General features: G+C 40.4%; 1 protein-coding gene across 1 annotated transcript in view; it reads right to left on the bottom strand.

The window, feature by feature from the left end:
• ELOVL2 (ELOVL fatty acid elongase 2) overlaps positions 1 to 20,519 on the bottom strand; it is a 51,340-nt gene extending 30,821 nt beyond the window's left edge. Inside the window, exon 1 of the mRNA XM_071452138.1 lies at positions 20,253 to 20,519. Within this exon, the coding sequence (XP_071308239.1) occupies positions 20,253 to 20,507 (255 nt within the window). The 5' untranslated portion in view covers positions 20,508 to 20,519. The remainder of the gene's footprint in view (positions 1 to 20,252) is intronic.
• Positions 20,520 to 25,809: the final 5,290 nt, after the last annotated feature.

Raw genomic sequence — 25,809 nt, 5'->3', positions numbered from 1 at the left:
TTCATGCCATTGCACCTAAAACACAATTTCAAAGTCACTGGTATGTAAAAAATATATCACATTTATATATCTTTGTAAGACATATTGAGAGACCAATATCTACTGGTTTTCTAGTAGTTTTAGCAAAAGTAGTATAAGCTATGTAAAAATTAGGTAAATGCAATCTAAACAGTGCAGATATCAAAATAACTTTCATTTGTCAAAAATAACTTTGATTTCTCAAAATACCAATGATTTGCCATTAGGCATTGTTTATTGATCAGTGAAAACACTGCCTCAAGTGATTTAGGTTGGCTCTTTCTATAGTTTTATAACCAAACTACTTGGATCCAATAGAAACACGAAAAAACTCTCTGAAATAAACTTCTTACAGATGAATAAACTACATTCAATCTTACTTATACTATCCGGATACCTTTTGTATTACTGTTGGTTTGGTTTTTTTAAATTCAAAAGCCTTGACTGTCATTCACTGCCTCAAAAATCCGAGATAATTATTTGCTTCTTCTTACACAGCTACATAGAAATTAGAATACTCTGTACAAAACAAGATCTCATTTCAGACTTCAAAGAAACAGTGGAAATGGGTGCCAGCCTCTGCTTTCTGATACAGCTCCTGTAAGTAACAGTGATATTTTAAAGTACCCTGATTGAAAATACATACATTATTTATTTTATTATTTAAATGGCAATTTTTCTTTGATTCCCTGAAGAGTTCTGCTCTGTACATGGTCATGTCTGCGAAATACTGGAATGAATCCAAATTTAGCAGCAGGTTTAGATGCCACCATGCATATATTTAAATATACAAATATTAAAGAAGATTTTGCAAATGGTAGTGTTGGCTCTAGAATGGCTGAAATAGTGGATGAAATTAAGCAAAGTTGAGTCCAACTCAAAACTGCTTATAGATTAAATTGTTTAGCTTTTTATTGCTTGAAGCATTTAAAATTACCCTTGAACAAAGATGTACATTGATGGACAATTCTCCATTGCTTCAGACAACCTTCCAGGATTTTGTCATCTTTACCTTCTATGATTTGTGTGTTATATCTATAGGGGTAACAGATACATATAATTTTTAATTAAAAAATCCCAAAAGAAAGCACTTATTTAGGGATTTATAAGTGAACTGCAGAGAAAGTTGAAGCTGAAGGCAGAAAGGTGAGGCAGATGTTTCTATGAATTGTGTCTTATAAGACCAGAGATATTTAATGAAATTGGAAGGCAGGACATCCAGGAGCTGGCAATAAACAGCTGCTTTGTGTAATTTATGCTTAATATATTGATCTCACTGCTAGATAATCTCACTGAGAATAGGTACAAGCTGGAGTGAGCTCGTGAGAGAAACCCAACTAGATGGGGCATGAGGCTGCTCCTATGTCCCATGGATACTGGGAGGGAGAGAAAAAATAACTAGAAGAGACATTATCTTAGATCTTCTTTATTAGCATTTTAGACTAATCATTTGAAGAGACAGAAACTGGAGTCCTTACTTGCCATGGTGATTTCTGTGTCCCACAATGTGGGACATTCTCTCCCCTCGGGTGGCTGACCAGGATTAGGGGCTGAGCCATAAAAGCCTTACCCAGCAGAGTGGTGTTGCCAGAGCTCCTAGGAACTGCACAGCCCTCTGTGGTAACCTGGGCTGACTAAAGGGCTCTTTTGCCAACATGAGATGGATCCATGGGAAAGGTTTTTTCTGCTGTAGCAATCTCACTCAGGTGGAAGGTGAATCCTTCCACCTCTCCTTCAAAGGCATGTAATTTAGTGTGACAGAAGTGACTGAAGTCAGGGGAAGAAGGGGAAGTCCTGCTGGAGGTCTGGGTCTGGAAAGATGCCCATATAATATGTGGACAACATTTGGTAATGCTCCTACTTTGCAGAAAATAGCCAAGAATGGCTAAGAAAAGAACTATGTGTGAACTACTCCATCTAAATATATAGTCATTCTTTTAGAATTCCAAGAAAAGAGAGAGCTTTATCTTTGTTTTGGAAATGCAGGCTGTGTAATATGTTTTAATATAATGCAAAAATCTCTGAAAAATATGGTATGGTGGAAAAAAAATAAAGGAATGCCATTCCAACTTTAGCACAGAAAAATAAAAAATGAATAGTCTTTGTATGTTTCTCTTCCACTTTCTTCTAAAGGCTTTCACATTAAACTGTAAGCACTCCAAGAAAGAAAGATGTTGTTACTGTGATCAGTAAATTATTTTTAAAAACTTCAAGAGCATCTTTGAAGGTAGCATAGAATAGCACTGTGTTTGAGAAAAATACAATATTTCTAAAAGGTCTTAGTGAGAACCATGTCTGGTCTGAAAAAATTTTATTTGATTTTCAGTGTCTTTCAACCAGATCATATTTTACTCCTATTAATTTTTCATACTATGCAATATATGATTCATTCCACTGATAAAGCTTGCATGCATTTGTGCAAATGTCTGGATATTTTCCCAGTTGATATTACCAAATTCAGCACTTTTTGTGACAGATGTTTGCAGTTGAGGGTTATTTTTTGCATGTATTTGGAAATGACTGACTGCAGGTTGGCAGCCTAGGTGAGGCTGGGAGCTTGCAGGCCTGCCTGTTATCTGACAAAGCAAATTGGTGTGGGAACTGATTCATCAAATAGGTTGGTTTTCTCTGGAAGGAATTGAGAACAGCTGTTGGAACAGGGATTACAGCCAGAAGTGCTGAACACCTTCTCTTGTGCTGATTTAGTCACTGAAGAGAGAGCTGAGTTGATGATGCTGTTACTGAGGATGTAAAGATAAGGGGAAGGTAGCTGAAAAGGGAAGGCAAGCTTGCAGGTTTTCCCTGAGTAGCTGCTCAGGTTACACTGCCTGGAAGAAAATGCAATTTTCAGTAGGTTCCTCAACAAGAAGACTGGCTAGCCATTTCTGATATAAAAAATGAATGGATGTGAAGTTTGGTAACCATGGAAAGACACAGCTAAATGTAGCCAGAGATTTTATCTGGCATTTAAGCTGTCTAGGTGGCTTGACTTCAGCTTCTCTTAATTTATTGCTGTCCAGAGAAGTTTTGCTACAGAGCTTAGCAGTGCCTGAAGGGAAGCAGGAGGCTGCCAGTAGTATTTGCACCAAACCTGAAGCAGAATATTTGACGGCCTAAATTACCAGGAGCATGCTGAAAGATGCTCCTTACACTGGCAAACTGAATTTAATTTCATCTTCAATTTTACTTCTGTGTTCTCTCTACTCAAACTGATCTTTCACCTACACAAGTATTTCCCCTTGCAACCACAGCCAAGATAAGGAAGCAGTACCTGGATACAGGCAGCAGCCAGCATGCCAGGTGTGCCTGTGATACAAGTGTTCACACCTGCTCTCTGTTTAATCTTCCAGTGGACCTTCAGCTTGCATTCTAAATCTGCCCTGAGCCTCAGACTAGCAGTTAACTCTGGAATTTATTTTTCTGCAACTACAGCTCTTGTCTCCCTATGGAAAACACAAGTATGTGTCACAGAAGGGACTACAATCCCAATGCTGAGATGAATTATTTCAGTTGCAATTTTCCCCTTTTCTTTGATGGTGGTAATAGCTGACTACCCTCAAAAAATCAGGGGGATTTTCCAGCTCAAGCAGTTAAGAAAGTCATAAAAAGATGTCAGACATGAGTTCAAGTTAGGTAGAAGAGTAGTTTGACCTTAAAAATCATTTAGTTCCAACCCACCTACCATGTGCATGGACCTTCCACCAGACCAGGTTGCTCAAAGAAGAAATCCTTCCTCTTGATAATGTTCCTCTGCACTTTGGGGAGTTAGAAATTGATCTTTTGGCAAACATGCACCTAAACCAAGTTTCCATGCAGATTCCATATCTCTGGTGAATAATGTCACCTTTATGCAGTTCCATTTGTGCCAATGGTACTTTTTGTGGGTGTTTCCACAACCAAACCAGAGCAGAACATTAGAAATATGAACAGTGGAGCAAACATCCCCTGTCATTGCCCACAGTGGAGAAGCAGCAGAGTCAAACCAACAGCTCCCACAGGCAGATAGAAACTACCACAGGAAAGAGCAAGGCCAGAAGGGACTTGGCACAGACCTCCCCTGACTTAATTCCCATTTTCTGCTAAAGCAGCTGGTGGCAGAAAGCCAACGCCATCCTTCAGTATCTGCTGCTGTGTTATCTTTCCTTCTGGTGAAAGGGAAGCAGATGACTTTGCAGCTTGAAGGTTGAGAAACTGCCACACTTTCCTCTGTGGAGTGTGAGTGGCCTCCATATGAGTCAGAGCACAGGGCTCCATTTAAAACCCATCCTTAGGCATCTTAGGCTCTCTGAGTATTATTCTCAGAGAGCTTTAAGAGAAACAGTGGCCTACTAAAGGCAGAGCCTTTGCCTAGCTGCCACGTGGCACCTGTGAGTACAAGTCATGGGTACAAGTGTTCCTCACCCTGAGGAAGGAGATCCCTTTGAGCTTGCTCATTGCCCCCAAAACATCAAGCAGAGTGACCCAAGGAGACCTGCTATGCTTGTTCTTTCCCAAAACATGCCTGCACCCCATCTTGCTCATGGCTGTAACCACAGTGCCCCACACCAGCTGTAATCCCTCTCATCTACAGCTGCAATAGACACCTTCACTGCTGAATTTTTTCTCGTTTTTTTTACAGGTGTGAATCTCTAGACAACCCTTCCTGCTGCTGCTTGTCTGAAACAACAGCTTAGGGATTGGTAAAACTATCTCACACATAAGGGAAAACACAATGGATAATAACGCAATGCAAGGAAAGAAGTAAAATTGTATTTACTTCTGGATGTTCTAACATTCACCTTTCTATAAAGTTGTGATACAAAATGAAGATCAAACTGTAAAAGCTTTGCATTTGTGTTTTCATTCTCTCTTCCTAGCTAACAGAAAATACCCTGCTTCCCATTTTTCCCTTGTTCCTCCAAAAGTTCGGGTTTTAACTCATGATACTGAGGTATCACAAAGAGAGCTCTTATGGCTCTTTGAAAATGCCAGATTTTAGCTGTACTGAAGCAGAAGGGCAAGTTCTGCCTCGTACTGACAAATTTATAATAATGCATGATGAAAGCCCAAAGCCCAGCATGTACTGCTTTAGCGCAGTTACATTTGAGAAGTGAGTTGTGCAGCACTTCACTTGGTGTAAAACTCCTAAAAACTGATTGCCTGGCTTTGGGGATTGCTGCCAAAAGCAGGCACTTTGCAAGCACCTCAGTTCTGTGTGACAGGTCTTTACAACCAGGAGATGCTGGAGGAACAGTTTTCTCTCAAGCCTGATCAGTTGTGGGTTGATGGTTGGTGACTCACATTGGAAATGAGAGTTTCAGCAGTTTTCAGCTGGGGAGCCAACATACTTCACTTCTGATGAAAGGGTACTAATATTTAGCTCCCTTCTGCTTTGGGATTTTAAATTTTGTTTAATAAGAGGTCTCTTTTCACTTGGTTTTCTAGTCCTACTCAGTGTTGCACCCACTCATCCTACACATGGGAATAAAGATGGAGGAATAGCTGTTTTATGGTTTCCATCAGAATTCAAATCAGCTTAAAACACCATCAATACCATAGGTGAGAAAGCACTTAAGAGGCAGAAGAATTTTAGTGAAAACACTGTAATTATGTGAGTTATTTCAGACATCAGTCTTGTTTCTGGACTATGCAACCTGCTAGGAGTCATAGAAAATATTAACTGCTCACATAAAATGAGGCAAGACTTGTTTGTTTTACCAGTCACACTACTGTCAGATCAGTTATTGTGAGATAAATTGCTTTTGCAAATTTAATCAGCTGTTCAAGGTTTGTTTGGGTTTTTTTTTTAAGTACAAGGAAAAAGCATTTGGAAGGTTTCTGCACTGCAATTGTATGGGTTAGAAGAAAAGTGATTTAAGAACCCATTAATATTTACTTGACTTTACAAAACCCTTTCATAATTGAAGTGCTTGAAAGCATTCCACCCTTTACACATTTTTAATTTCTCAGTCTTATCAAAGGCTGAGGGTCAGAATGTTTCCAAGTGAAAAATCCCCTTTCTTGAATGACTGCTTGCATGATTTCCCTTCTACAATTCCCAAACTTTTTTTGCTCTGTTCTTTGTGAATATGCTAAGTAATCACTAAAATAATGCAAGCCAATTTCAGCTCTTAAAATAGATCTCATATGGCCTTAAAAGAAGAGTAAAAAGGAAGAGTTGCTGCTGTGGCCCAATTTGCAGCATCTGTCAGTCATGTACACTCCCAAGAACTGTATCTTTATAATCCATCCTCTTGCTTGTTATCAGAATTTCAAAATGAAACTGTCACCAAAGCAGATCAGTGCAATCCTTTTAAAAGTAATCCTGCTCAATTCTACCTGCTACACAGGGGAACATCAGCTTAACTTGTAATTAAAGAAGATTTCTCTAGGGAGACCTCAGATGCAGCCTGGCAGTTCCCAAGAAAATGGTAGCAATTATTGACCTCATTTTCCTTTGCCCTAACAATAAGATTTAAAACGACAGAATGACCTGAGTTGGAGCATAATTCCTGACAGTGATGATGTGACAAGAATGTATGATGGTGAGGGAATAAACAAAAAGGAAATCAGTTAAAAATGAAGCAGTAGATAAAAATTCTGCCTCCTTCTAACAGCCTGAGTGAATACATCACTTTCTCAAACAAAGCAGCAATCCTTGGGAATGGGCTCTGGCTTGAATAACAGAAAGTTTCATTTGGAACAGGCAGGTCTTAAAGTTACAAACAAAAAAACCCCAATGAGTTTTTTTAGAGAGAAGTTAATTTTGTTTTGGTTGCTTTCTTAATTGTTTGTTCAGCTCTTGTTGACTTTACAAGGCGTTGGGAAGACAGATCAGTGTCAGAATTAATTTTACATCAGCAATATGAAGGCCTGCACAGCTTAACTTACCTGCTTCCAAACAACTAGGCTTGATAAAGGATGCCCAACCAAACTGTGTCTGAAGAACCAGTGTACAATTTCACCTCATATAAGAGCAAGATAGCCAGCTGCACTTTGAGAAGCACAGGAAAATAACTCTACTAAAACAAAGGAGACAATCATCCTTTTAAGGCTTTGGATTTACCAGATTATTTAGCTTTGGAACAGAATATTCCCGAAATATATACTGGGTGTAAAGTGTTTGCCCAAAATTTGCCACATGTGCTACTACACTGTTTTTGCAACAAAGATTTTGCATCCTACATCTAGACCCATACAATAACTAAACCAAAAGGGCACAGGGAGCAAATGAAATGGTAGAGGAGAATTACAGCAACAAGTTTATATGGCAGCTCCGTTTTCTCAGTATGCCATATCATGATAAGTTTGTTTCCCTCACTATTTGCAGACAAATTTTGTTGCTGCTGAGAAGCTGATTCCATAAGTTAGTATAATGTATGCAGGACTTTATTTTGTGCTTTGCATACACAATTGATCATTTTTCTGGAGAAAGAAACAGGGACAAGCTGACAACATGTCCTTTTTAGTACTGTGAAAATCTCTTCATTTTCTACAGCAACAAACTTCACGATCTAAGATGAATAGATCCTCAGCCTCTGCACACGATCTCATGGCTTGATGGACAAAGAACCTTAAAAAAACCCAAACTAAAACAAAACTCCCCCAAAAAAATACAAAAGCAAGAGCTCTGATTTTCCCACAATCCTGGTGGTGCAGGAGGACAAAGGGCACTCTATGCCAAAGCAGTAGATTTCTTGGTTGCCGTCCCAGATGTCTGCCACTGTGTCCCCACGGCAGGGATTAATGTGCAAGGGACTGCCTGCCCCTCCTGATAGAGGCAGGGGGATCAAAAAGGATTTTATAAAATGTGTTCCCTGGCTGGGGCTTTCCCCCAGTGAACAGTTTTGCCTGAGTTTCTTAATCAGCTCATACCAGTGCTGGGGGGTCCTCGGCTGCTGGCAGAGGACACAAGGCAGGAGTATTTGAAAATCTGTGTGGGTAGCACTTCTAGTTCCTCTGGGCACACTTAAAAGTAGGGCTGTGTATTTTTCTCTTTGAAAGACAAGAAATTAAATTAAAGTACCAAAATGTAAAAAATTAAATAAAGTGTTAGGGTGCTTTTTTTACATATTGTAATCTTTGACAGGCAATTGTCAGCAGCCCTTCAGAAAACTGTAAGTTAAGAACTCAACTTGTAAAATATTAACTAAATAATTGCTTAATTCAGACTTTTCCTGCAGTCTTAATTCCCTTTACAGACACACTTTTGCCAAGGACAAGAGTGGTAGAAGATTGAATACAGCCTCTGAAGCATGTAAAAACAAAGGAAAACTGTAAGAGATGCTGGAAAAACTGACAGCTCCCTACATAATTAACACTTGTTTCAAACCAGTTACAAAGTCTCATTGTCAGGATGTATGAATTAGAAGGCACTTCTAACATATAAAATGCTACAAGTACTGTATGTAAGAAAATGAATGAAATGCATCAGATTTTGTTTGCATCACTTAACCATGTACAGTACATGTAGGCAATATCTTATGAATTTGTGAAATTCACTAGTATTAATTTCATACTCCTGAAGTACTTTAAAGTTGCAATAGCTAGGGACTGTGTACAGAAGCCTGTTTTAAATATTAAAGGTTCCATGCATAAACAGAAAATTGTGACATAGGATACCTTATTTTTTTAGTAGCAAATAATGGTCCTCAAAATACTTTCATCCTCATAAGTGAAACAGTCTCAAGTTGAAGCAATTATTTAACAGCCCTGAACTCCTTATAAACATACAGAACAACTAAATCAGAGCTAAACATCTGTGTCATTTTAAGTTTTGCCTGAGTTTTTTACCATGAAAGCCACTGTGCTGGCTGGAGAGTTGGACTGCCATGCCCTGGATTCTCAGCTGTACTTCCCCTGGGCTGGGAATGGCACTGCAGGGCTGTTGGCAGTGCTGGTTTTTGGTTTTGCTGGTCTACAGCTCTTACCTATTTCAGATAAAGGGATTGGTTAATTGAAACTATCCAAACTGGAGCTCTTAAAAGACACTGTATCAAGTTCAGGTGAGCTGTGCAGGACAGTGACCTGCAGCAAAGGAATGGTGCTGTCTGCCTGGGAGCTGGCACATATGGAACAGGAGCAGAGAGGTGTTCAGATCTTTGGCTAGCTTTTGCAGTGACTTCTTTACTATAGATCCCCCAAATCAAACCCCTTCTGCCCTGCATTTTTACTGAACTAAGCCACCAAGTTCTTGTTTCCATAAATCTACACAATCTAGAAGTTAAAGTCATACTTTCAAGCTTTTCACAGTAAGAGTAAAACCAGAATTATATTTAAAACCAATACCTCTAACTGAAGATTTTTACTGACCTCTGTAAATTCAGAAAGCTGAGAAAGGAAAAAAGTGGGATTAAAACCCACAAAAGCACACTTATAATAAAGCTTATTATTAGAAGTTTGCTTTTTTTCCCCCCAAACCCTCTACGGAGTGTCTTATTTATACATTAAATCTAGTAAGATGAATTCTGCCCAGCTGTTTTTCCTTTGTGGAAAATTGCACCTATAAACACTTAGTCAAACTGGGCTAAGTACCTGCCCAAAGGCAAAACCTACCCTGATACATACTCTGTCTAACCTGCTCAAGTTGTTGAATTATACAAGGACATTAAACCAGGACAAATTCCCATCCCCTTGCCCCTGGAAGAAGCAGGAGATTTATGAGGGAGCATGTCCATAGCACAATTATAACCCAACACATTATGGGAAAATGCCATGCTGGCTGCTGCAGGGACCAGCAGAGTTCCACACGGATGTAACAATCTCCTTGGCCAGACTCACTGGACCCACTGCCAGCAGTGCAGTGCTTGTATCTTAATTTGTATCTTAGTTGTATCGTAATTTCTCTTCAAAAACAGGGAATGCAGGATTCTGGCAAGGTAAGGAAGTCTGAGGTATGTGTGTGCATGCTTTCTATCTGTCCCATGCAGGGACTGGTAACATATGTCAGGTTGTATCCTGCTTTAGCCACATCCTTAAAAGTAACAGCACTTAGCTCCTCTTATTCTTACAGCTTGGGTGAAGGAGATCTGGGTGTGTTCTTTTGCCCACTAGAGAAATGTTTTTCCTTGGTGTGCAGCCATTTGCTGTGCCATTTCTTTGGATAGTTTTTGCCCAAATGGATAGAACCTTTCCTGAGCTATTTTAGGGATGTAAGTTGGAAAAGGTGAAAGAAAAGAATTTGAAGGAGGGGGAGGTGTTTGTAGCATGCTGCTGAGGATTAGAGAGTTCACATCCCAGCTTCTAAGGTTTCAGCCTTAATCTTCCAACACATGCAAAGCCTTTCAATTTCACTTTGAGGTCATTACCCATGTACAAAACTGTCTAACTGCTGTGTGACAAATGTGGACACAAAACTCAGTACAGGAAGCTTTTCAATTTGGAGTGTAAATTGTTCTGGGAAAGAAGCATGAAGTTTTCAGTAAAAATACCTACTTCTAAAATCTGTACCTTAGATTTTAAATCAAGCAGATTTCAAGCTTGTGAGTTGTAACAGACATTTATCTCCTAATTTATCATTTGATGGTAGATATCATTTATGAGTAACTGCTGACTGAAAGAAGAAAAGTAAAACCCGAAAAATTCTGAAGAGTAAGCATGTCACAATATCTAATAATATGTAAAGCAAACATGACTAGAAAACATGCAGTACTTCAGTGGGTATTGCTGGTTTTGCAATACATCTTGTGTCTTTGTAATTATGTCCAGTATTAAAAGATCAGCTTTCTTGGTGGAGGCTTTTCACACAGCTAGCTTTCTTCAGCATTCAGGAAGATCATCTGATAGGATCAGCCTAAGCTGACCTGGAAAGTCAAGCACCATTGAAGTTGGGAATTTCCATGTGCCATAACAGCTCCATGAGAGCCCTGCACCGCTGTGGCTGTCACACCCATCCAGACTGAATGAATTCTTCTCAGAAGAAACAGCTATTATAAAGACAGACATCATTTGGAAAAATTTTGGTTCCCTTGATAGTTAAGCATCAATGAGGTTCAATGCTGCTCCAAAGTGGACAGATAGCAGCTGGGAGAAAAACTAGAGTTGCTGGCAAGGTCAGCTTGAAGTATCTGAGACCTGATATACATCACACGCACTGATCAAGTACCGCTTTCCAGAAAATGAATATCCTTACCAGCTTAGGTTTCCAAGAAGGATAAGCATCACTTCTTACTTTGCATCATGTGTGTGCTGTTAGGAATAACTATTTGAAGAGATGACAATTTCTTATAAGTAAACTCAATAAATACGTTTGTTCTGCAGAAGTTAGAAACAGCACTGATGGAGCTTGTAGCTGATTTGTTTCAGTACAGATAACCTTAAAAACTAAATAAACAGATAAGATAATAAAGATAAAATGAGAACCTTCTGTACTCAAAAAAACCTCCAAAAACACCAACTAAGGGAGAAAAACCAACTAGCAGACACAGAAAAATTGTTTGCTGGTGAAATGCATTGTCTGAAAGAGTGGCAAAAGTAATAATGGTAAATCTAGTTATTTAATATCATACAGTACTAAGATATTTTAGACAAAAAAGCAATGCTAAGAAGCTTTCCCATGGGAAACCAATTATAGCAAGAAATATATACCTCTGTTTAAGTTGGTGCAATCTATAAATGTGGTGAGGGAGTAAATGTGTGACAGTTGTGAGAGTTAGGTAAGCAGGTAAAATAAAAGAATTCCAAGTATCACTGATTGTAAAGAAAATCCACCTACTTAGAATTATTTCTTTTATGAAGGCTATAAGAAAGAAAGCAGGAGGTGATGTCTGAAGATGTCCTCTGGTACTTTTCCCAGCTAGGTATAAACATTTGAGGGTTCCAATTGAAATCGAAAGCTTCCTTCACTCTGACTGTGCATATGTCTCTCTCCTAATTTAAATTCAATTACCTGCGGTATTAACCTGTGGAGTTGATCAGCTGTATATTGATCAAAATATATCCTAAACTGGCTTATAGAGTCAAATGCATGATCATTTCAGGTAACAAATTCTCAAACCTCATCTAATGCTGGATGTATAATGAAGTTTCACACGTATTTAATCATCTCACGTTGCTTTCTACTTTGTTATTGAGTTCAGTGTTCTTAATTTACACTGACTCATTATTATTTGAATAATATTGCATCCTCTTTGCTGAAACAACCACCTTATTTCATCCAATGAAAGCCTCTGAGAATTACACTTACTCCAGTGTCTTATCAGTGCTGTTCATTTTAGAGGTGGAACAGTGGGGGGACACCTTTGTAATAGAAGCAAGAACAAGTGAAACCCCAAATTTCCTGAAGACCAGGGGACTAGCATGGGTTTCTCATTTTCAGCTGATCAGGATGTTCCTATTCCTATTATCCTATTGAGTGCTGAGGACCTGTTAGGTTTACTAAGTGCTTGCTGTAGGCATGTCAAGCTTCAGCAAGACCTGAGGTTTAACAAGCCAGAATATTGAAATACTCACACTCCTTTAAACTCAGGAAAAGACATCTGGGGGAAAAATGGGATAGTGCTGTCTTTTTTCTCTTCTACACCTGTCTTACTGCTCTCTGTCTTGGCTTTCAACTTTGTACCTTTCCATCAAAACACTTTCTGATCTGAATTCTACCATCTCCCAAAGGCGTCTGGCAAACAGAAGAAAATTATTTTGTGATTGATGAAAAAGAAAATATTTTGTGAAAAAAAAATTCTATTAAATGTAGTCCGGAAGGGACATTTTAGTTATACCAGATTTGAAATAAAATGATGCTCCTAATTTAGTAAATGTAAAATGGGAAAAAAAATTGGTTCTCTTTCTCCAGGTAGGTTATGAGAGATATTTTTTAATTTTTCTTTAAGTTATTGTAATCAAAAGAACTCTTATCTAGCCTTTTATCTTTGAAGGGTTTTTGCAGCTACTATTAAAATGCAGGCTTACAAAGCCTACAGCAGTAAGGAAGAAATAACTGCATTGAACCCAAAGGGTTTTCATTTCAGTTTTCACTGAAATGGAGAGGTATTTCTATTTTGCTGAACAATAAAGCTAAATGCTACCTCTTCTGTTGCCTTGCACAAATAGCCAGTTTTAAAGACAAGTTTCAAATGTGTTTCAGCATCAAGAAATCACAAGCTGTATCTCAGCTTTCAAAGGAGAGCTTGAAGATCCTGCGATGCTTTTGCCACATATCAAAAAAAAAAAAATCTTAGAATACGTAACTAAATTTCTGCCTGAAAAAAGAGCCCTGGAAATTGAAAAGAATGCTGTAAAACTAGAGATGTGATGTACTTCATTTTTCTGGTTCTGGGGAAGGACTGAATGAGCAGTCCTTTCTCATGGTTCTTAATCATCAAGCTGCCAGATAAAGCCAATAGCTCCAGTATTTCAACAGGAAAAATTTCCAATGTTGCTTTTAAGAGTGAATCCAGATTCTTTTGTGGATGTATCCAGATTTTTCAGTGGATGTACCTAATTTGTGGGAGAAGATTTGGATTTCTTAGGTAACTCACATAAATAAGCTGTCTACTACTTGGAGAGTGATGATCACTGCTGGCTGGAAGACATCTCTCATTTCTGCTTTCAGTAGCAGCAGGAAGTGGGAAGAAGAAAGGCACCTATAAAGACTTTGCTAATCTGAACTGGTTGCTGATACACTTGTTTTCCAAGTCTTTGATTTTTCTTTTTCCTCCATTAACTTGAAAATATGGAGTTTTTGTCTGGCTTCATGCATACTTTTCTGTCAGTATTAAAAGATATGCCTTGGAAAGAAGTCAAGTCAAGGTAAGTGGGTTCTCCTAGGTAAGAAGGGCTGATTTTAAGATTTAAATCCACAGTACAGTCTGGTGTAACAGCAAAGCAACACTGAAATGCTACCCTAGGATGACACATAATACTAACAGCTGAGAGGACAGATGCAGCTGGTTCTAGAAAATATCCCATTGCATGGGATATTTTTCATATCACACAAGCATCTGAATTTGGGGAGGAGGATAATTTTGAGTAGCCAGTCACAAGGCAAATTGTGTAAATTACTTAATATATAAAGATATTTAAATAATAAATTGACAAGTATATAAATATAAAAACATATAAAGACTTAATGATTTTTACCCCTGGAATTGCATGGACTACTGACAAACTCTGAAAAAAATTACAGCTTGTGCACATTAAAACATGGTTCTGGCACAAATACCAACTCCTATCAGATCAGAACTTGCACAACCTCACAGTTAATCTTTTAAACTCCAGCAAAAGTAACTTGGCTGGCTGCAGCCAGCAATGGGAGAGAAAGCAGGTGTGGACAGTAATATTCAGAACTGCCTTACCAAGAGATGTGCCAATTCCCTGACAAGGAAATCACTCTCAAAAAGTTTGCCAACCATTTATTCCTTGCCAATTTGAAGGCACTTTGCTTTTTGGAACAGTTTTATCCATGCTTACAGAAAAATGCAAGAAACAGTCTTGTTTTACTTCTAGTTGGATGTGAAAATACAAGTGTAATATAAGGAAATAAGGAAACAGAAGCTGATGCTTACTTTCCAAAGTGTCACTTGAGAACACAAAACAACAATTAAAGAAGCAAATATCTTCTTCTATAAACTGGTCCTTAACTTTTTTTTCTTCCTTGCATTTCTCCCTTAAATCCTGGAGGGCAAAACCTTGCATTTCAAATGCTAATTCATTATTTGGACTTCAGTCATGTTTAAAGAAGACGGCACAAGGAGAGGAAAGGAAATGACAGTTGATTTTCAAGCTTAATAAAGAAGAAAACAGAGGGTATGGAAGTCCTCTTATGTCTCCTCCTCCAAAACAATTCTAAATTTACCTCTTTTAAAACCTTAAATGAACCCTAATGAACTCCAAGGACACTTTTTCTTAAAATTGTATGAAACCCAAATAACAGAGCACTGTCTGCTGGCACAGGATAAGACGGTGCCCAAGCTAATTAGCTCCCTTTCTCCATCAGCCCCAACAGTGGGTATCCTGGAGTTTAATCCACACATAACTGGAATTTTAAAGCCCAGACTCTTAAACCCATTACACCATGGAAACACCCAGACCGACACTTTCCTCAGAATAAAAATGCTAATGACTGTGCTGCATGGTAATGCCCTAATGATACAAAATGTCTGTAAACTGCCCCAGTTATTGTCATCTGGAGGAAATAACAACAGCTGCAGACTTTTTATCATGTGTGTAAGTCAGTACCCCTGTTAGGCTGCTGTACCACATTGTCTTCACTGGCTAAAAACTTCATGAATGGTGACTAGTGACTAGCATCCTGTAGGAAGTTCTTTAAGAACTAGGGGAAGAATGGTTTGGTTGTGGCTCCTAATACTTGGGTTTAGGACATTTATTTGAAACTTGGTCACCGTACTTCTAAATTTCCATTTCTTGCTGTGTTTGGTTTTCAAATGATGACACAGAATATGAACTACTTCTTAACTCATTTCCATATCTGTCCTCCTTAGGGTGAAAAAAATCAAAATCTCTCCAACCAATGATGAAAACTTAATGATCTTGATTTTTTATTCTCTAATTATATATCTTTGTATACAAATTTCTACTAGAGAGGGCTTGATTTCCTTCACTATGGGGAGCTGACCACTTTACCACAGTCAGTTTTGAGTGGAAAAAAAGGAAGTTCAGGGCAGTTTAAAAGTCATTACCTAGATGAACTCAATATTTAAAATTATCACTCTGTTCTTGTTAGACTGACATCAAGTCAGAGTACTTTCAGTATTAATGCCAATATAATGCAGTAATTTCTTGAAGATGTAAAGAATTCTAATTACACTCCTAAATCTGAATTTACTTATTCCTCAAAAACTTAAAGTGGCTTTTGCTGTTAGTTACGTAGATAAGATGCCCCACAGAATTAATAAATATTCACTTCACTTCATATTGTTCTCTACTTGTCAGCTGTGCAGCAGTCCCATGGGTAAAGACGCAGTCACTCAGATAGTGTGGCCTGTGTTTTTAGCATATGAGAAGGGAAGCCATAGAGGGTTTATCCAGATAATGGATTTACAAGCTCCACTGTTGCCAGGCACTCACAAATTGGCTGATTAATTTGGTGTGCTCAAATTCTGAAGTGTGGCATTTATAATGTGACAGAGCTGCACGTCCCAGGGTGTTACTTCTCTGTTACAGCTGGGCAATCCTCCTTGTACCTTTCCACCACTGTCTCACCAGGCAGGCTCATCCCAGCAGCTCTCTGGCTGGAACAAGCAGGTGTACACTTAATTCCATCCCCATAAGTTCCCTCCCTTCTCTGTTACATTCTTTAATTACAAATCAGACTGCACTTGTGACATATTATTTTATTATTGAATATAGACTTCAGACACTCTTTGTAGGATGCTTAATAATGTCTCAGCTTTTAAATCAGTTTTACAGGCAGTGTTTAACAAAACTCCATAGAGCATGGCATGAAAGCATCAGGAAGAATATGATTTTATTCTATTTATTTACACTTGAATTTTGCTTAGATCGGGGAATAAAACAGGCCTTTATATTTGCCTTACTTTGGACTTTACTAATACCTCAAGAAAATACTACTGCAGGTTTTTTCCCAACTTTTGATTGAGTCAGAAGTTCAAATTTAAAGTGTTTGCCTATGATTAACCTTTTTCTTCAATAAAGTCAACAAGAGATGCTATAAAGTTAAATGAATGTAAAATCAAGTTCCTGATGAACAAGAGGACTGTGCTTTTTTTCACAGATCAGACTACTTGTAATGAAGATACAATGATCAGTCTTCAAGAATCAGAGGATCTTCCTAGAGATGAGAGGGATCAACACCAAGGGCATGCAGGTTTTGGTAAGTGCATATCTGTAACTATGCAAATGAATTGGTGGACTCTTACTTCAGTTCCTGGAAGGTTTTTTCCCTAATCAATTTCACCATGTGCAAAAGGATTCAGTGTCTCTTCTTGAGTTTCTATGCAAGTAGAGCCTATCTTTCCTGTTCTATATGCAGCTTCTCAGCATGTTTTCTCATAGCCTATTAATTCTGTGTCAGCTGGCAAACCCCTGCCTTCCTGCTCTGGTTCTGGATGGCAGGGCTGCTACAGTCCATTCCCTCTTCACTCTGCTGGAGCTGGAGAGATTTTGTGGGTGCTGTAGCACTGGAGGTTGTGTCATCAGGTATTTGTGCTGAGCTGATCTCTGTCTGCTGAAAAACATTCTCTTCCAATTTGTGTGCCACTGTCCAGGGGCTAGGACACTGTCTTTGCAATCGTCCTTCTCATGCAGTATTCAGAGAAACTAACAAACACCAATGGACAATGAGACAGGTTTATTTTGGCTACAGTCGACAAAGAAGAGGCATTTCTGCTCTCTCTCAGGCTCTTTGCGTATGTTCTGCAATCAGTGCATGCCCATACCAAGGTCCATATCCGGATATGGTGGCCATGATGCTTATGAATGCTTAGAAGAGTTAGGTGTCTTTCTGTGTTGACTTCAGATTCCAGGGGTACCAAAGCCTCTGAAGGAAATGAAAAGCATATTCCAGCTTCTGTCTCTCCTCTCCTTCTACCACGGGATTCTTGTGGAGGTATAGATACTGGCAAAGGATCTATAATATCTAAATACAGTCCTCATGTTTATGCTTACCTTAGTGCTGCCCAGTCTCCTTGTAAGCATAAGTTGCCATGACTGTGCAATGCTATACACCCTCTTACCCCATGAAAGTGGGATTTGACCCCATGGAAAATACACTGACAAATCAAAATGTGTAATCGGTTTAAAGTTCAAGGGTGCAGCCAAATCCTGAGCCAGTGTAATTTGACCTAGATTTACTGAAGCACAGAGAGCTGCAGTGAACTACATAAACAGAAGAACCAAGCCACTGTGGTTGCCCTCCTATGGTGAGGATGATGAGGAAATACTTAATGCTTTATGATGGCAGTAGTTTGCTGCTTCAGCAAAATGTAGTTTCAAAACAAACAAACAAAAAAGTTTTCTTATTCAACTTTCTACAAATAATAGTGATTATTGAACACCTAGGATGCTGAAAAAACTCTCAGTTGAGTTTAAAGGACACTAGCAACATAAGCCTGCTTATCTCGATTTCTATACAAGTGAAGGGAATGCTCAATGAATGTTCCCACCACCTGGGCCAAAAATCTGTTTGTCCTACATTTGCTCCTGATACCTTTGGCAGTATTCTCCGCTGTCCCCATGACCCCTTGCCCCCAAGCTCCAGGTCCATCTAGAAATCGATGTGCTCTAACTTTTAACCCTGCATTAGCATCATTGCAACAGCTTTCATCAATAGCTCAGGTATTTGTTTCAGTAACTATTATTCCAAAGACACTCTTTCGAAAGTAACCTTCAGCCTTTATACCACTTCAAGGACTTTCTCAGACTGGCAATTCTTTCCTCAGAATGCCTTTATGTATGAGTAACAAAGCTTGGGAAATATCAGCAACTTTTGAACGCTAAGATTACTGGACATACAGAAAGCGCAAAATTTGCTAATCCAAACCCACGTGAAGCTCGGAATGGCAACTTCTGGTTATTGCTTCCAGCCATTTCAAGAAAAATGTCAAGGTTAATTGAACAGCTCTAGGAACCAGAAAGAATTAAGGGTAGGTCTCAGCTATAATTTCCATTGGTATGAGGTTGCCAATGCCTATGTTACCAATTAATGCTTCCTTGATTTGCACCAGTATAACTGACTTCATCTCAGTCCTGGAAGGAATCAGAATGTAACATTTTAACTAGTTCTGGGTATTTTACCTTTCTTTCCTGCTGCCTCAGTACTCCTGAGCACCTGGGTATTACCTGTACCAATTACTGATAAATAATGTACATTACCTTCTGCAACACCAGGTATCTTTGTAACCTTCTTCCTCTGCCACAAGGGAGACATTATCAATGGCTGGTATTCACTTAGTCTTTGTGCAGCTGTGGTAATTTAGTCATAGCTTTTGTGTTTGTATTCCAAATTGATAGGAAATAGAAATTCAATTATGTCACTCTAAAGGGGCTCAGGCAGCATAAACTACTGCACCATTTCAGGTCTTTTCAATAGGGTCTTCTCATATCTATCATCCCAAAGCTGAGTTGGTGGCAAATAGAATACACAGGAGAAACAGATTCAGACTGACAGCAGGTGTACACAGGACTTTTAGAAAGAGGACTGAAGTTAATTCATAGAATGACTATTCGGATATTATTCATGTCTGGATTTATGGGGGAAGGAAGGGTCCAAACCGATTTTGGTTCAAGGAAGGCAGAATTTACTATATGTGATGCAAAGACTTTTTTTGGGGGGAAAAAGTATTTTTGTTGTTAAATCATATAAAACAAAAACTAGGCTCAGTTAATCATGTCTCAAGTTTCTGGTACAACAAGCTTTGCCAAATTATTCATCCCAATGTGCCTCAAAATTTAAGGCTGCAAAACACTTCTTTGCTAGTGTCCTACTTTGTAAGGTCGGCAGTACACTTAATGCATTGCTGTTTATAAACAGGATGAGCCCCTTTGGGAAAGTTACTATGACTGCAAAGACACAATGTGCTATGGGGAATCGGCACTGCTCGCTAAATAGGTGACTTCATTGTTCCACTTTAACTCTTTTAAGTGCTGAACTAGAATCTAAAACTCCATTGTTCATTCATTACATGGAGAAAAAAAAAAAAAAAAGAAAAAAAGAAAGAGGAAGTGTTCCACTACAGATTGCATGGATAAAGCAAGAGCTTCTGTTAAGATAACAAATTACCGGGAATAATCGGTTTATGTAACACGCTCAAACGCACCTCGGGGTAGAGCAGAATGCACCTGCTCGGAGCAGGGCAGGGCGCAGGGCAGCCGGGGAGATGGATGCCCAGGGGCTGCGCATCTCTCGCTCCCTCTCTCCATCCCTCCCTCCACCCAGGACCGCGTTGCTCCACGTGCCTGTCCCCGCACGCCGCCGGGCTCCCCGTGCTGCGCGGCTGCCCCCAGGGCTCCCTCTCCCCCATCCCTTCTCCCCCGCTCCCTAAGGGTCCCTCTGTCCCTCCTTCCTTCCCTACAATGCCCAAGCTCAGCCGCTCGACCCGACCCGCGCCGGCGGCTCGGGTGCCTGGCGTGGGGGCATCTGAGGCCATGCCCCCCCTTTCCCCCCGAAAAATCACGCCCCGAACGCGGCCCGTAGGAGCGGGGGTAGCGGCGGGGGAGGAGGGCGGGCGGGCAGCGGGGGCTCTCCGTCGGCCCCGGTGGAGCGGGGGGCAGGGAGGAGAGGGGCAGGGGGCCCGAGGGATGTGCGTGTGCGGGGAGGGGACGCAGGGGGTCCCCCCACTCACCATGGTGGCGGCGCGGCGCTGTCCAGGGTATCGCCGGGCTCGGCGCGGCTCTGCAGGCGCGGCCCCCGCGCCCGCCCTATAAGGCACCGCCTTCTCCCGGCCCCGGCGTGCCCGCCCCCGCCGGTGAGAGGGCGGGCACGGGGCCGGAGGGAGGGCCGGGGCTCCGCCGGCGGCGGGCAGAGCCCAGCAGGGCGATGGGGAGGCGGTGGGGAGCAGTAGCTGGGCAGGGGGAGAGGCTGTGCGGTGCTGTTCCATCACCCACCCAGCTGTCACGGCAGATGGTGGCCGTTTGCCTTTGTTGGAATCCACCCTGTCGGGAAGATTCAATTCACTGTCGGGCCGCTTTGGAGCAGACTGGGTCACTGAATCTGTTGGATTCAACTTGGGTTTGGTCTATGGCCCAGCACTCGTTTTTACAAGATGAGCTTCTCTAATCTGAAGCCCTGAATCCTGCACACACTTTGCCAAAGTGAGATCCACTACCTGGAATGGTTACCGGTTGGTCTCAATTATCTCAGAAGTCTCTAAATGATTCCATGATTCCAACTGTGGCATCTCCAAGGAGATCTCTCTGTTACAGAGGAACTGCTAAGAAAATGTTTAGGCTGGTTAGGAGGGAAACAAAAATCACACAGAACAGGAGCTACTGATGCCATCACAACTTAGCCTCTGACACCCAACAGAAAGAGTCAGGGATGGAAGTGGCTTTGTGCTTGGTGCAACAAGCACAAAATCTCACACCTTCAAAACTCATTTTTGTTCTAAGTGGTAACAAATTCTTACAGCTACTATAAAATATTTATTCAAACTATCAAAGTTGGTTGAAAATTTCCTGCTTCTTTATATCTGCTTTTAATAAAGAAATCAAAATAATATTTCTTAAAAACTATTACTATTTTTCATTTTCATTTTCTAAAGGAAAATTTTTCAAGAAATTACATATCCATACATGCACTTCCATAGCTGCCTTCTCAATTCTGTGTTCATAGTTTGGTTTACCAGAGCTCAAAGATGTGTTTCCATGTCAGTGGGACAGTGGAAACACAGTGGAAATAAGTCAAGGAGAGCATGTGTGGTGCAGGACTGGTGTCATCTTCATAAACTAAAGCGTACATGATGTACAGACATGCTGTATTTGTCCAAAATGTAGCACTGATGTTCTGGAATTTGAGATTTCCTTCCTGATTGGCTCCTTGTCCATGTGCTACTTCAGCCCTTGCTTTCTCTTAGATCTAGCACAGCGGTCCACCAAAGGCAGCGAGGATGGCGATCTTCCCGGGGCTTCTGCCTGCCCGGAAATGATACTGCCAGGAGATACATGTGAAAGAGTGTCCTTATGTAATTTCTAACCCACTTTTACAGACACAACCTTGTTTGCTCAAGCTTCCAAATTCCAGCATGTTAGTCCAAACTAACTGCCCCAATTCCTGAGGTTGACCTGCCAACCTTTGCCCTACTTCATCTTTTCCATAGGTTATTCATTTAATTCTTTGTGCGTCATTACAAACAATCTTGAAATATTGAGGAGAAATACTTTCTATACCTATTTTTTCCCCAGAGAAATTGTTCACTAAACAGAAAATTGTCCTGTTTGTCCAAAAAACTTGTCACTCTTTAGGTGCTGTAGAGAGAGGAACGGTTTGGAAGCTGACTGACAGAGGAACATAGAAGTGACACAGTGCATTGCAATGCTTTGGCTTCACAATTTTTATTCCAATTTCTTTATAGTCAAGAATAATCTGGGTTATTGTGCCAAGCCAAATCTAGACCAAAAAATATGGTAAAATACAAGGTATTTTTGTCTTTATTCTTGTTAATCTTTGTCTAAAACAGAAAGAAAACCTAGGTTCAAGTTTGGTAAAGATGTCATATTTCTAATTTATTCAATTCCTTGTTCCTGAAAAATTATATTCATACTAATTGATACTTTTCTTCCTTAACTAGTTTCCTTTTACAATAGCAACTTTATTTTTTTTTTAGAAAAACAATAGTGTCTCCAGTGAAGAACAAATAGGATTCTGGTGGCATCTAAGAGAAGCTGTAATAGCATTATGGATATTTTTAACACCTCTCTAATGACCTGAATTTGGAGATTTAAGGGCTGTGGCAGGATTTGGATTCATCTGTTTTGTAGGGAGAGTGATGCCATGCATTTAGTTGGACCCCAGGCATAAGCAGAGCAGACCTCTGCCAGCCAGCTTCCAGTGATTGTTGAGCGGCACATTGTCCTGAGACAAAAGGCAGAAAAATAACTTGACATATGGACAAATAGACTTGCTTAGTTCCAGCTGAAATTCCCTGAAAACTGGCAGAGTAAGAGGCAGTTTAAACAGCATTTCATTCTGGGGCAATGCTGTTACACAACCACCACTGTTCAAAGTGCAATACTGCAGGGAGTTAGCTTGAGCACTGCTGGTCTAGGGGTGGTTCTAGGTTGTACTTTATCACAAACTACCTAATTTACAGAATCACAGCCTGGTTGAGGTCAGAAGGGACCTCTGGATATGATCTCGTCCAATCAACCTGCTCAGGCAGGTGGTGTCCAGTCAGGTTTTGGATATCTCTGCATCTTAGGAAAAGCACCTTTGAGTTGCAATCAGTTCAAAGCTGACACTGGGCTTACAGCTCAGTAGGAAACAGGGTGAACAAGGTATCACTGATCAGTCAACTACCAGCAATACTCAGCTCCCACTAAGTTTCAATCAGCAGGAAAAAGTTTCAGTTCATGAAAGAAAAGCCTTTCTGTCTCCCACTACCATGTCACCTACTAGTAGTCACTGCTCTTGACCTGACCATGACCTCTTCCAAAGCTTGGAATTTAAACTCAGGACATGCCTGTTTCACAAAATTATTCTGCCAGCAGCCTCTATCTAATTCACTGGCAAAATGTCTTTTCTGTCTCTGAGATTCTAGCTCAGATGAAAGAGGATACATTTCTTCTGTTATCCATTCTTTTGCTAATTTTTTGGCACAGGACAATGGTTATGTACCTGCAGATTTCAATTTTGCTAGTAACACCATGGAGAGTTACAAGACCAGTGTGACAGAATTTTATAGAATCATAGAATGGGTTGGAAGGGACCTTAGAGATCATGTAGTTCCAAGCTCTCTGTCATAAACAGGGGCACCATTTCTCTAGAATAGCTTGCTCGAGGCCCCATGCAACCTGGCCCTAGCCCCTGCCAGGGGTGGGGCATCCACAGCTTCCCTGGGCAACCTGTTTCAATTCCTCACCACCCATGAAAGAAAAGAATTTCTTTCATGTATCTAACCTCAATATCTCCTCCTTCAGTTAACTTTTGTTATTTTTAGTTAATTTTATTTACTCAGAACTGTCAGTAATGAAACTGCATGCAATCAAATCTGAGTAATTAGGCTGAAGTGAAAATTTGGAAGTTTGTTCCCTTGTATTCCTCTGGTATGGTTAGTTTTTTCTAAATGTTATTTTCAGCTTTGAAACTACAGCTGGTGTAATATGTCCATAAAGCCAATGTCTGCGTTAAATTGCCAGCTACAAGCAAGTAAAATAAAAACTAAGTCAAAATAAATTTATGCAGGCAGAAGCACTGAACTGAGCAATTGTGGAGCTCTGAAGTTTTTGTGGTAAATATTTTGTTTTAGCACCCTCTCTCGGACACAAACCATCACTGCTGGTGTTTCCTCTTTAAGGGCTTGGCTAAAGCTGGAAAGCATTTGCAACAGGAAAAGTGCTAGGCTGCAGTCACAGATACAGCTTAGTTATGTATTTTTGTATTCTATAAATTAACATAAGTAGAATTTTCTCATCCCTCTTAGTCTTATCATCTTTATACAAATAGTCTGTGCTGTTCATTTAAGTCAGCCAAGAACTGGGAAAAGTATGAGGGCTCCAAAGCAAATACTGAAGGTGAGTTGTTACAAAAGACCATAGCTCCTCGCGGTCTGCGTGTCTCCTGTGAGGAGCCTGCTGGTGTTAACTGCTGGGAATTGAGGATGAACCTCAATTTTCTCTCTTACAGCCACCAGTATTTGGTGTTAGGGTGGCTCGTGGAGGTCTCAGTTTGGGACCATGGTCTTGCTATCCGCAAGATACATATGTCTACATACAAGAGTTCACAGTGTCATGAGTAACAGTGTAACACAGAGGGAAAGGGGTGGGGGGAAGCTGTTTCTCTGTATTCCCACCACGGGAAAAGAGAAGTGCATTAATACCAAAAGAAAATCAGCAGTGGGAAGGTCAATGAGTATATTCTGAATAGCAGAAGGGGCTACATTTGCACCTTCTGCATGAACTGTAACTATCTGCCCAGCTTCTGGGGTACAACTGATAGGCAGTCAAGTTCCTATACATTATTTTGGCTCCAGGAGTTGATATGGTTGCCAGTTACCTTCAGAGATACTATATGTGCCAAGAGAAGGCTTAAAAAATTAGGACACTGTAGAACAAAAACTGCCTGGATTACTTTAACTTGCTCTTCCTGCCCACATTCATTTTACTAAGCCTTATTTGCAATAATAGCCTTCGGCAGCACTCCCACTTCATCAATGCAGGGTGCAGATGATAATAAACAAACAGGAGGCCAGAATTGATGCAAGGATCTGGAAAAGGACAAAAAAAAAGAAAAACCCAAACCAAACTTAAGTGGCTGAGATTCTTTTTCAAGACAAGAATAAACACCTTATATAGAATAATTTCTATGCTGTTTACATATAAGTCTTTACAGCTAGTCAATGATTTCATTCTTCCTTCTGCTGTCTCCCTCTAGGTAACCAAGTATGGGTTTGTTGAAGTGCTGAGCACTTGCAGCAGGACCCGACATCAGCAAAAGCTGTGCTACAAATAAAATGAGGCATGAGATTTTCCCCACATGCCAGCTCAAAAGCAGGCCAGAAGGGGCAATCAAAAATCAGTTGACATTTCAAATGTGTCTGTCTGCCTCAGCCCTCTCCCAGGTGAAGGAGGGATAAGATCCCTCCCTTTGTCCTGTTACGCAAACACAAACAGTGCTTAACTGGCTGCTGTGAAACAACTGGTTGGTCTAGATGCATCAGCTCTCACACCCTGAAAATAACGTTTGTGTCCTCAGCATCTGCACCCCTCTTCCCTGAGCTAAAGAGTCTTTATCTTTCTTATTCACAGCATTGTGGGGCCTCGTTGCTTTGTGGAAACATGTCAAATGCTGCTGCAGTGAGCCAGCCCGTGGTTTGGTGCACTGTTGGGCAGAGGCCCCTGACTGCCCCCTCACTGCAGTCTGGTGCTGCTGCAGTCCCTCTGCGGCCTGATGGCCTGAGCATACTCTTTTCCCTGCCCCCAAAATATATCTCGGTGTGTCTGTGGTTGTACACGCTGAGAGAAGATGTGGGAAGATCGATCAGTGCTGAGCATCACAGGAAAAAGTGTTCAATGTAGAATATTGATAGTATGCAGCCAGCATGTAATGAGAGGATGGAGAGAAGGTCATAATGTCATGAGTGAGATTTTTCCATCCTCCTCAGGGAATGGATGAGCTAGATCCAATTTTTTGACTCCACATCACACATATACACTTAAGGAACTGGATATGCCAAGATTAGATTT

This window comes from Agelaius tricolor, unplaced genomic scaffold, assembly GCF_023055355.1.
Source record: "Agelaius tricolor isolate 1412-34295 unplaced genomic scaffold, bAgeTri1.0.p SCAF_2, whole genome shotgun sequence".
NCBI lineage: Eukaryota > Metazoa > Chordata > Aves > Passeriformes > Icteridae > Agelaius > Agelaius tricolor.
This window is presented reverse-complemented; position numbering and strand designations above follow the sequence as displayed.